Consider the following 12,426-nt stretch of genomic DNA (forward strand, 5'->3'; position numbering starts at 1 on the left):
GCAAGAATGGTAGTCAAGGCACTGCAGAGTGGTAGGCAAGCCTACAACAGTCGGGTTCCATAGGCTACACATAGTTACAAATAGCTTCAAAATTGAAATTTTAATATCAAATATTGACCGGGATGCCAACCACTTGTGTAGGCCCTAACAGTTGGTTTTACAATAAGAAGCAAAAAGGCGACGAACGACCGTTTAGCCTACTTATCCTCATGGTTGTGGAGGATGATCGTTAGCATCTGTGAAGTCTTTTATTCTCAAGATGGCCTAATGGTGTAGCCTAGGCTACTGTCTACGAAGATGTAGGCTAAAAATGCAACTATCTACAGTCATCCAAAAATGAATTGCAAGAGATAGGCTATGAAGGGAAAAAGTGCAGCATTTTAAACATGGCAAGAATATTTTTACCGGAACAGTTTTGTCTCGTGAAATTCGTGCTTCTGGACATCAATCACCTATCTCCTGTGCTTCTATTTCAAGTTATCATGAGTGTCATTTGATTATATAATCACAACAAATGCTAATAAATGAAAACAGAATAGGCTTATGTGCTATAGCCTACAGGTCAGTTAGGCTAACTCCCGTATGTAAAAATAAACTGATTTGATCCTATGGTTTGTTTAGAGATCACACACAACAACTTAACACAGCAACCTCAAACACCACTGTTGAACCTAGGCTACTGCTTCAGTCATGTAAGAATAGCAGTTTATGAATTATCTTTACCCGTTTAATCAAGTCTGTTATGTCTCCACGACATGGTTTTATGAGATGTCAGTGTTTTATATGGTGCCTTTATTTTGATGACCGCTGCTGGTTTCCGGTCTCTGTGTGTTCGTTCATACTAGTGAAAGTAAACAGCTGAACATGCCGCGGCTCTCCCAATTCTTTTAGTGTTTTGCACACACACTACATTGGCGACGAGGATGGAGCTTGCACTCCCACCACCTACACCTTTCCTGGCATTACCGGGCGAGCCTCCGGTACCGTGGATCCGTTGGCTGGAGTCGTTTGAAACTTATCTCGCAGCTCTCGGCCTGGAGGAGGCTAGTAACCCGCGACGGAGAGCACTTCTCGTGCATTGCCTCGGTACCGAGGGACAGCGTATTTTTAGAACCCTGGGACAAGGGAAAAAGTATAAGGAGGCTACTAAACTACTCAAAGCACACTTTGCGGTCATTCTCCGCCGAATTGTCTTCCGGCAGCGCAAGCAAAAAGTGAGTGAGTCAGTTCAGCATTATGTAGCCGACCTCCGCAGTTTAGCTGTTTTCTGCAAGTTCGGTGATATGGAGGAAGAAATGATAAGGGACCAGCTTGCAGAGCATGCAACCCACCCCAAAATTCGTGAGAAGCTTATCATGTCACCGGATGATCTGACTCTTAAAAAAGCTACCGAGCTGACATCACAGCTAGCTTCCCGCGCACCTCCTCAGCCCGCCTTAACTCAGCATGTAGATCCTGAGCGCTCACCTAGCCCCGCATCATCAGACACGGACACAGGGATAAATTACACAGCCCGCACACGTAGCCAGCCACGTCGCAGCTGTGGCAACTGTGGCTCCTCTTCTCACATGAGCAGAGCCCCAACATGCCCTGCCAGAGGACAAGCATGCCAGCGCTGTGGGAAAGACAACCACTTTGCCAAAGTCTGTCGTTCTGCACCGGCTGGGGTCGGCCCACGGTCAGGCCCACGACAGGCTGGGGCTAGCTCGTCAGCCCCAACACCAATACACTCAGTCAGCTCTGCCCGTGTGTCCTTCAAGATGTGCACGGTGGAAATTGATGGGGTCTGTGTACCGTTGCTGCTGGATACCGGAGCGGCTTTATCTCTTCTCAACTGGGCCACAGTCAAGCGCTTCCTGCCCCACGTCATGCTGCAGACACCTTCGGCTGTTCTCCATGGATATGGCAATGCACAGATCGACTTAGTGGGCTCCCTCAGCTGTTCAGTGCGACACGGCAACAAATCCATGGCTTCCTTCACCTTTCAGGTGGCGCGGCATGGAGCTAACCTCATGGGCTTGGACCTCATCACCAGCTTTGGCTTCACGTTCATGGACAGCTGTGGGGCTAAGATTCTCCAGGTCAGCACACCATGGGAACAGCGATGGCCAGCACTCTTTTCAGGCCTTGGCTGTATCTCGGCTTTCATCCATCAGCCTCTACTCCACGTGGACATACACCCGGTCATACAGCCTCTCCGCCGCATTCCCCTGGCACTACGAGATGACGTCACAGCAGAGCTGACAAAGCTGTTGGACATAGACTTCAAGCTGTGCAAAGCAAAGGAAGCAGTTGGGAATAGGTTGGAAATGACTGATTTTCAGCCACTTAATGCTCATTCTGGTGTCTACTATGACAAGATGTACAGAAGTGTAAAGTGTATTAACCCTCTAGGCGCCACGGTCGACTTTTGTCGACAAGATGTGGTACTGAATAAAACGGACGATTTAGTCAAATAGGGTGTCATATTTCGTTCGACCTCCACTCCACTAGATGGCAGACATGTCATACGTCATCCCCGAGTCCAAAAAAGGGCATGCTTTAAACAAAACCTTCGCGCTATTCGTGTGAGCCACTTAATCAGAGCGATATCGTCAACGTCAGCGAGTATTTGCATTAGATTATCGTCTAATGGCATCAAAAAAGTTTACCCGAAATGAAGTGTTGGGTCTTCTATTGGTGGACCCTGATTCTGAAGGGGAATATCTGCCTTCAGAAAATGACGGTGATTCGTTTAGTGAGGCTTCAGATGCGTCCGTGCCTTGCAATGATGCAGCTGGACAAAGTGAGTTTACTCCATAGTTTAGCTTACACCAAGCACAATCGTTGAATCGTTTGCCCAATGTCACTGGTGGGAATAATGTTTCACAGGTTCGGAGTGTTCATCGGGAAATTAGCAGGGTGTTAGTGGTGTGGCGAACGAGGCTGGAGGTAGCCTAATGTCCATGTAGCGCTAGCTTCTGTCTTCTGAACGTGTGCCTCTCCGCAATCGCGGGGACAGTATAGTGTTAATTTTGTCACCTATTTTTAATATAGTCTTAGTCTTGTGACGAAATGTCCTTTTTAGTCTTTGTCATATTTAGTCATTCAAATATAATTTTTGTTAGTCAAGTTTTAGTCGACTAAAAGTCTCGTCATTTTAGTCTAGTTTTAGTCAAAAGAAAACTAAAGGTATCTTAGTCTTAGTCAGTTTTAGTCAACACATTTTAGTCTTTTTTTTTTAAAACAAATTATTTCTGATTACCATTTGAGTCAAATAGTGTTTCACACATCTCAATTTTCCAACAATATTGTGTGTCCACAGGGCTACTCGTCTGTTATAATTACTCATTCTGATTTTTTGTCAGTCCGTATGTTTACATGCACAGGTAAGTCGAGCTACAGTTATAGCTCGGCTGGGATTTGACCATAGACAGTAAAAGATTTGACTGGACCACTGTCATATTCGTAGACCAGTGTTTCTCAAAGTGTGGTCCGGGGATCACCAAGTGGTCCGCGAGCAGACGTGGTAAAATATAATATAGATGAGTTGTTTGCCAAATAACTTGTAGTTAAATCCAAACAGTTCTGCAACACTGTCTATGTAAGATATGCCAGTTTAAATCATACAGTGAATCCTCTGACACAATAAGCAAAGTGCAAAGACAATAAGCAAGGTGGTTCAGTGAGTAGGCCTATAGACTAATTATAGGCTACTGTTGAAGTAGGTCTAATCTTTTTTTTTTTTTAGCTAGGGTTAGTTAAGTGGTCCTGAAACTGAAATAGTTTGAGAAACACTGTCGTAGGCCAATGTATTAATGTTTTACTCCGCCTCGCTAGATGGCGATATGCGCCCAAACACAACACATTCCCCAAACAGACTCTCCATCTTAGCCATAGCTAACTTGCTAGCGAACTTTCTATATTAGCTTACTTGCTAGCAAACTTTGCATCATCAGTCTAACTAGATGAATAGTTGACATTACATGCTGAACATTTTCGTATGGACATTCTGGGGGATGTTAATTTGTATGAGAGAAGCGTCAACTTCTGGGTATGTAGCAGTGGCATAAAGCTTAGGTAGTTAGCTTGCTAACTCTGGCCATTAGGCCATGCATAGTCTATCACAAGATGATGGGATTGCCGGCCCTGTATGGATAGGATATGGATATGGATAGTCATTATCTCTACAGCAAAAGGCCTGCTACATAAAAAAAAAATTGTCAGCCATTTATTAGTAATGATTTACACTGTTGATTATCTATTTCCCTGACCATTTAGGACATATATGTGTTCTTTTTTGTGTGTTCATGTCCTTGTGATGTGTGTGTCTTTGTCAGCTAAGAAAAAGAAAAAAAAAATACTAACATTGTCTCTTGTCTTGTCTCGTCATCTCACTCCTGATCTGTGCCTTGCCGTGGCAAGTGAGCTTTTTAACTAAACAGGTCTTGTCTACTTGTGTTTGTGTGTCATCTGAATAATATATATGTGCCCTATACATGGAATCAGAGTGCCTACTGTATGTAGTAAATGGAAAATCTCTAAAAGGCCAGCCTACCGCTACATGCATTTGGTTTGTTTCTGCCATTTATTAGTAATGATTTACACAGTTTGTTTACTACTTAGTATTTACCTGAGCATTCAGTATTGTGCAATATAGCATACAGAAGGTGAGGGACATTTTGGGGGGAAATAAGTGGTGCATTTTATCATTCAAACATGCGACTTTTCATGAAAATTCTATAATCCAAGATGGCTGCCACCATATGACGTCATAATATGCAAATTAGATATAAACATTTAATCCCTACTTAAACTTTGGGTCATCCTTAATATTTCTCTAATTTACAGAAAGTCTCTATCTCTTATCACTTTTAAGATATAGCCTTTTGAAATGAAGATGTCAAAATCGAACGTTTCGGAAAAAAAAAACTCTGGCGCCTAAAGGGTTAATTACCCTAATATACAAGTATGTTCAATTAAATATTTAAATTAGGCTCTTAAAGTTGCCTCTTTCAGTAGGCCTAGGAGAAAAGCAAACAGGTGTAAAGGGGAATTAAAGGGCTATCACCGTTTTTTTTGGGGGGGGTGGTCACGACCTGGTGATGTAATTGATATGCAAATTCATGTGTGATGTCATCTAGCGACATTTAGCGACTTTTGGAGCTGGAACCCACACCCCCCTTCACCTACCACCACAAATACAATTCAATTCTGTGGGAAACACTGCCTTCCATTATCAGACCCTTCATCTTATCCACGACAAATAGTCCTGTAGAATAGAGTATTGTTAGAATAATATTGGGTTGTAGAGATTAGCACACTAGAATAGAGTATTGTTAGAATACTATTGGGTTGTGGAGATTAGCACACTAGAATAAAGTACTGTTAGAATACTGTTGGGTTGTGGAGGTTAGCACACTAACATTACAGCACAGGGTAATCCTAATTTTATGGATCAAATTGATTCCAATCCAAGTTTTGAACAACACAAAGTGAAGGTTTTATCCAGATCAAAACCAAGAATAGATTATGTGATTTAATCCAATTTCAGGATCCTTGTTTCCCTTTCAACAACCCATTTTCAAAATTTGATCCAATCCGATAGCCGAAATCCGTTAACTGAAATCCGATCACGTTTATTTTGAACAATTGGGCCCAAACAATCAATGCATATGTAAACTAAAAAGCTTTATGCTACCTCGTTCATTTTGCTCGGACCCTGTTAATCACCGCTTGCGGTTATATTTGTTATTGTTTCACAGAGGGCTTCCCATACAAAAATGTGATATATGGCAATATATGAACATATATGTCAAATAACAGGGACTTATAATTTTACTTATATGGACATATATGCGATTCAAATATGTATGTCAAACATATATTCAAAGCTATATGTCCATACATGCATACAAAATATTTCCCATATAAGATGCTATATATCTTCATATACTAGATCCAATTATTTGTTTTCCAAATATATGGAGAAGTTTATGTGTGAATGTGACAGACTTATATGTAGTCTCCATATATGGTGACATACATATCCATACACTAGATTCCATTAGCCTACTTATTTTTCAAATGGAGAACTTAGTGTGAATATATTTGTTTATGTCTTGGCCTCACAGGTATGGTGTCGACTATGCTGCTTGGCATCTTTTGCCTTATGTGTCAATGTTTTGTGTGGAGCGTTTGGATTGCACTATGTGCATTCTAAAATGTGTGAGGCCAAAGCTACTTTATAACGGATGCTTATCGTATCTTGATATGCGCATGCGCACACAACAATACCCATCCCCCACCCTTGACTGACTTTTGAACACCAACCACGGTGACTTCAACCGTCACTTTTCTGTCCTGTCATGCATCTGACTTTGTAAGCTGTACAAACTCTGCTGTCATCATATCCAAGGTAAGAAGGCCTTTAGTAAACGGGAATTAGTTAGAAAAATATTGTTTTTATAATGTAATGTCCGTTTGTTAACAGTCTAACCATCATGTTAGAATTAGCTAATGTTAATGTTATCAATTAGCTATCGATAACGTTAGCGAGCTAATATTGCTAACGTTAGCAATGTTAGCTATTAATGTTAACTTTTCCATTAACTAACTTTACCATTATGTGGAATATCTAGAATTATAGTTAACATCATATCCAACAACAAGCCTGTCTAAGATGTCGTTGTGAATATAAGTTTTAGTTTGAATGAAATATCAGGTGTAAGTAAGTTAGCTAACCTAGCTATAACTTAGGCTACATTTAAAGTGGCTGCTAATAACCATGCAGGCTAACGTAAACGTTAGTAGGCTTAAATGGATCTTTAGTTTGTGAAGGGTAGTGTTAAGCCATCCTTACAACAGACGACTTTGACAAGATTTGGGGAAAATTCTTGAAAGTCTTTTGAGTAAAGCTTGAATGGGGGGCATTAGTTAAAAGACTCCAATCTTTCAAGAATCTTTCCCAAATCTTGTCAAAGTATTCTGATGTATGGATCATTAGGCTACATGTTCTTCATCTCATAGCCCTTATTTAAGCTTACTTGTGCCAAGGCGTGTGTTTATTAAAGATGCATGTGAAGGTAGTAGTGCTTCAGTGATGGTCTTTTCATGTTCTGTGTGTTTTACAGCATATTAATCTTCTCTGTTCCCTGTTTGCAGGTGGTGATTTGTGAGGACTGCTGCCCTGAGAACACTGAGTGCATTCTGCCAAATCAATGTGTGCCACTTCCATACAGAGAAAAAAAGTTTCTACCTGGAGAGTTTACTCACTGTTTGTGTGGAAAAAATAAACTTTAATAAAAGGTTAAACAAATATTTTGTGTGTTTTCTTTGGAACATCAAAAATGTTATATTTCTGAAATATACATATATTGTGACATTTCTATAAATGTGACATAGCAGAACATTACATATATTTTGCAATATATTTACCTAATATGAGTGCAAATATATGTCCATAGACATATATCTGCAATATATTGGTATCCCTAGTATGCGTACAAATACATAACTTATCATATATTAACATATATGCAACTGACATATATTTGTAATATATTTGTATATCTGGGAAAATATATGTGACATATATAAAAACGGCCAATTTTGCTATATTTTGAAATATATGTGACATGTATGTGTATATATGTGACTTATATGTGTGAGGCATACAGTGACATATACATAATATATGTGATTGACATATATGTAAGGGATAATGGACGACATGGTGGTCTGTTCACAGAAGTTAATGCGTTGTTGTAAAACGGCCCGGACGCGAAGCGGAGGGCCGTTTAAACCTCGTAGTGCATTAACTTCTGTGAACATACCACCGTGGAGTCCATTATCCCGCTTATTCCACTGTTGCCACTTGCGTTGTGTTCATTTCCTGTTACAATTTAAACGTTTTAATCGCTAAAACTGTCTTGTTTGTAGAACTAATTTCTTCCGACACATATCAACTAATTTCTCAACTCACAGGACAAACTGCCGTTACTAGTTCTAAATGGATGGTTGCTACGGCCAAAGGCCAGTCATTAGTTCTATTTCTCCCGTTGTCAAGCGGGCGTATCCCAAGATTCTGATGAACTTTAGCTTTGAAACATTGCTTTTACTTAGCCTGCTGTCATCTATCTAGCTAAAAGCCACCTCCGTCATATGCTACAATGTTGCAATGTTCTGAACGTCTGCATTTTACAGCTCGGATGCAACGTGACAGTTTATTTAAACTTCACAACGAGTTCGGCGAATTAATATACAAGTGTGATACGGCCAAAAAAATGGATCTACTTCATAGGTGTGCAGATAACATACGGTTAATGGTCGTTCTAAATTACGTAGGACAATGGGAAATTCAACCAAGCAGTGGAATAATGCCATATATCACATTTTTGTATGGGTTGTATTAGTTTTGGAGTACCAACTACAGTGGTAACATTAATTCCTTCAAATCTGCATTCCCGCTGGGTTGGTAGGTAGGCCAGCTAGAGGTTCTCCTTCATGCCACCGTATATCTCTTGCTGTGTTTGTATGTGTGTGTGTGTGTAGGGAGGTTGGGATGCAGGGTTGTAGTGACTTCCTGTAATAAATTGTTGTGAAACATTCCATTTAAAGCATTCTCCTCCCCCAGCACCTGTGTTCTCTTCCCCTCTGAGACTTTCATTTCCTGTTTCTCCATGCTTTGATTGACTTATTTGTGGGCTTGTCTCTCTTGGACCTTGTGTCACTTTGTATGTCTGTGTGTGTATGTGTGTGCGTGCGCGTTGGTTTCTCACAGATAGACTGACTCTTGCCCCCTCCTTTCTTATCATTGCACAAGGGAGCAATTTCCTTTTGCTCAGGCATCAATACATGGACATTTTCAAAAATTATCAAGGAGGCCAGAAGTATTTATTTTTAAATTCTTGGGCTTATCTTGGAAATGACCATCACAACTACATGTCTGACACAAAACAAATAATGTGTAAAAAAAAACATCAACATTCTTCTTTGAATTTACCTAAAATAACTTTGGTGATTGCATAAAATAACTACTTTCAGTGAGAATGCTCATCCTGAGCCAACAAGACCATGTAAATTTGGCATGTGAATAGGGCTTTGGATGTGTTTCATTTTTCTTTGAATCTGATATAATGTTTCCAAAGATTATATAATTCTTATATTGTTATTCAAAATAATTGTAAAGACAGAAAATCACTGCATTTCAATTCCACTTGTCAAAGTACTGTTCAATATGTAATTTACATAATGGAACTATTGTTGGTACCTGGCCTTTTGAACCTCACTCACACCCAGACACACACTTATACAGCAAGAAGGCACACACACACACACAAAAACACATACACATTTACGCATACAGCAAAAAGGCTCTCTCTCACACACATACATCACACACACACACACAAATACAGAGCAACAAGTTTGTAACAGCAACAAAACTGCCTAAACACCCAAAGTAAATAACAAAACTGTTTAAATGCATTCTGTAAATAGCTGTTAGATAGTGACAATATTGTCCAACATTATTTCTTGGCTGTTCATCAGCACGCCATCAAAAGTTCCTTCTCCCGATGGAACCCGACGCCATTTCCATGCCACTCAGGCTTGTGTTGCACGCAGCATTCTACTCGTGCAAGTTGGCATGGTCTAGTGAGACAACAGGGACAAATTGGTCTCTGCCAGATACAGGGACCGCCAAAGCCGGGGAGGTTTGGATGGCGCACAATAGCAATCTGTAATTCGGTTAAATGGGAAGGGATCCTTGCGTCCGATCCAACGCACCCAAGGGAACGGAATGTATCTGATCGAGGTTCTTTAAAAAGCCCAATTCAGTGGTTATCTGACAGTGAGTCAATTGGGGGAGATGACAACAAAGTGCCACATCTTATAAAAGTTAATACCCTGGTGCCCATCCTCCACCACCGTTACATAATCGCTATTGTGTGAAGTAAACAAGCCTCTCTTAGAGAGATTCTATCAAACAGTAAGTGTTTTGATTAGTATCTTTCGATACCTATGGGTCTGGAGGTTCAAAATGTTGGTTTGCCTTTTTGAAACAATCCTCAGGCTAAAACACTTCAACAGTTTCTTTGACAAGTCCAGCCACTGGTCGTCAACACATTTGATTGTAGCCTTATCAAACGCCTGATTACGTATCCGATTTCCTATCCAAAAGGCCTGACCGCTGGTCGACTTCGGTTTGATAGAAAACATAACAATTAGAGAAGGGATATGGAGCCCCAGGTTTCCTGAGCCAGTGTGAGCCGGTGTTTGGACTACACGGGTCACTCTGATAGCTCATTGTGACACAGCATGGGTGTCTCTCGCTCGGTCAGTGTATTTTTACACTACCATGGAGACAGACCGGCCTCTGCCAATGTTAGGTCAGAGCAAATGAGAATACCCCTCAGTACCGGCACGCACACACATATGTACACACACACAGACAAACACACACTTGCATCCACAATCACACTTTTTTTTCACTCATGCACATATTGAGAAGACAAAGTTACACAAAATCTAAAGCAAAAACATAACAATTTAATTAATTAAAAAACGACTTTCAGTAGACTTTTTGTAAAAGACTTTAAACATCCACAACATTCATAAACAAATGCTGAACTCATATGATTCCACATTTCAAGGCCACACTTACACACAGCAGCAACCATGACAAACCTCTGTTTATTTTAGCAGCAAGTTTATTTAAGGCAAGCGAAGGCTGCTTTCTTTGGGACATACTCTCCTTTAAGTCTAAGCCACGAGGAGTGTTTGTGTACTGAATAAATGGGTCCTGGTGGGGAGTATGGTCCTATGCTACTACCCTATATACTCTTAGTGGACAGATCAGGTCACACTCAACTGAGAATTAACAAGGTTTAGTAACTGCACTGTTGAGTAAAATGTACAGCAAAACTTCAGAACTTGTATTGTCATTTTATTATATATTATTGTTTACTATTGTTTTGTTTAATTATTTTGCACTGAATCATATTATTTTGTACTATTTTGTTCAATCCCTTTTTTGCAAACACTGTGCTCTCCCGTTTGTTTTCTGTGGGTGCGTGATCCAGGAAACTTATAGAAAATCAAAGATTGGTCGCATTCCAAAAAAACTTTTTTCTCGCTGATTTATTTTCACTAGCAACAGGGGTAAGTAGACAAATGTTCCGGCATTATAGTCTTCGTCAGAGTGTACTATTTTGTACAAAGAATCCTTTGGATATTCATTTTTGTGGACAAAACAAAAGTAAACAAATGGCTGAATGAATTTTGCTGGGCAGGCGCAATGTAGACAAATGAGATAAACAGGCTACATGAATGCAAAGATGCACTGGTGCCTAGTGCGGGAACCTATAAGAGGCCTCAGTGCCTGGTGTCTGGTTTCAAACTGGGAACACTGATGATGAGCTAGGCCCGAAACGTTTGTTACTTTTTGTTTCATGGCCTAGACAAGATTTTTCGGCACTTTGAATACAATTTTGATATCATACATACACCCCATGTGTGCAGTCTCTTCTTTTTCTACACTTTGACTGAGCTTTATTTTGGAGCTACGCACTGGGCGAAACATTAGACTAATGGCACAGACGCCACTTCTACCTATGCAAAGATGCACTGACATTTTGGGACATGATGCATGTTTTAAATTAAAACGCAAATCTTGACAGGATGACAGGATTGTTTTGGTTTGTGACAATAGAAAACAAGTACTTATAAAACCTCCAGTGGAACTACAACATTTTACACCAAAAAAATGACTGACTTTGTATTATTTATTTTCTGGGGATGCAGAGTGGGTACAGAGTCGCACATCACTTCAGGTTTGCACGCAACTCATAGCGTCGGATCAAATAACAAAAACAATGTTAAAAAACAAAATTAGTTCATTTAATTTATTAAATTTGCCAAATATATCTGGACACAATGACATCCTAAGGACTTGGAAGGGTGCCTGGATTATAAAAGTGTATAAAAAAGAAGGCATGGCCTTAATTGCTGTTGAGTTTGTACTCAGTGTCACCTTGTAATGTATGTGTGTGTGTAACCACAGAAGGGTGCAATTTTGTCACAAGACATTGTCATTAAATTAGTATTCATTTACCCTTCTGTGTCTATTTTCAATGTACTAGGTACCCTTAACATAATTTCCAACATGCAGGGTTCCATGAAAGTCTATCAGACATCCCTAAAAATTGGTAAATTGTACATAACAAGTACATGAAAAGTGACACTAAAAAGCGGTTTCCTGCACGGTAGACCAAAATTACATTGGACAATACCAGCATTCTGGAGGTGAAATGGGAAGAACAGAGATGCAATGCATCCTACTGTAAGTCAGTGTATCATCAAAATAAATGTGAAGTCAAGTAGTACAGGAAACAGAGCCCTCAAAAGTTGAGGTACCTCCACCCGAGGTAGAACAAAACACAACCA

General features: G+C 40.1%; 1 protein-coding gene across 1 annotated transcript; it reads left to right on the plus strand.

The window, feature by feature from the left end:
• Nucleotides 1–923: 923 nt before the first annotated feature.
• Nucleotides 924–2,433, plus strand: LOC121690230. Its single transcript, XM_042070662.1, has 3 exons — nucleotides 924–1,683; nucleotides 1,714–2,291; nucleotides 2,395–2,433. Exons 1-3 carry the CDS (start codon nucleotides 924–926, stop codon nucleotides 2,431–2,433), a joined length of 1,377 nt encoding a protein of 458 aa, XP_041926596.1.
• Nucleotides 2,434–12,426: the final 9,993 nt, after the last annotated feature.

Source organism: Alosa sapidissima, chromosome 18 (assembly GCF_018492685.1).
Source record: "Alosa sapidissima isolate fAloSap1 chromosome 18, fAloSap1.pri, whole genome shotgun sequence".
Lineage (NCBI taxonomy): Eukaryota > Metazoa > Chordata > Actinopteri > Clupeiformes > Clupeidae > Alosa > Alosa sapidissima.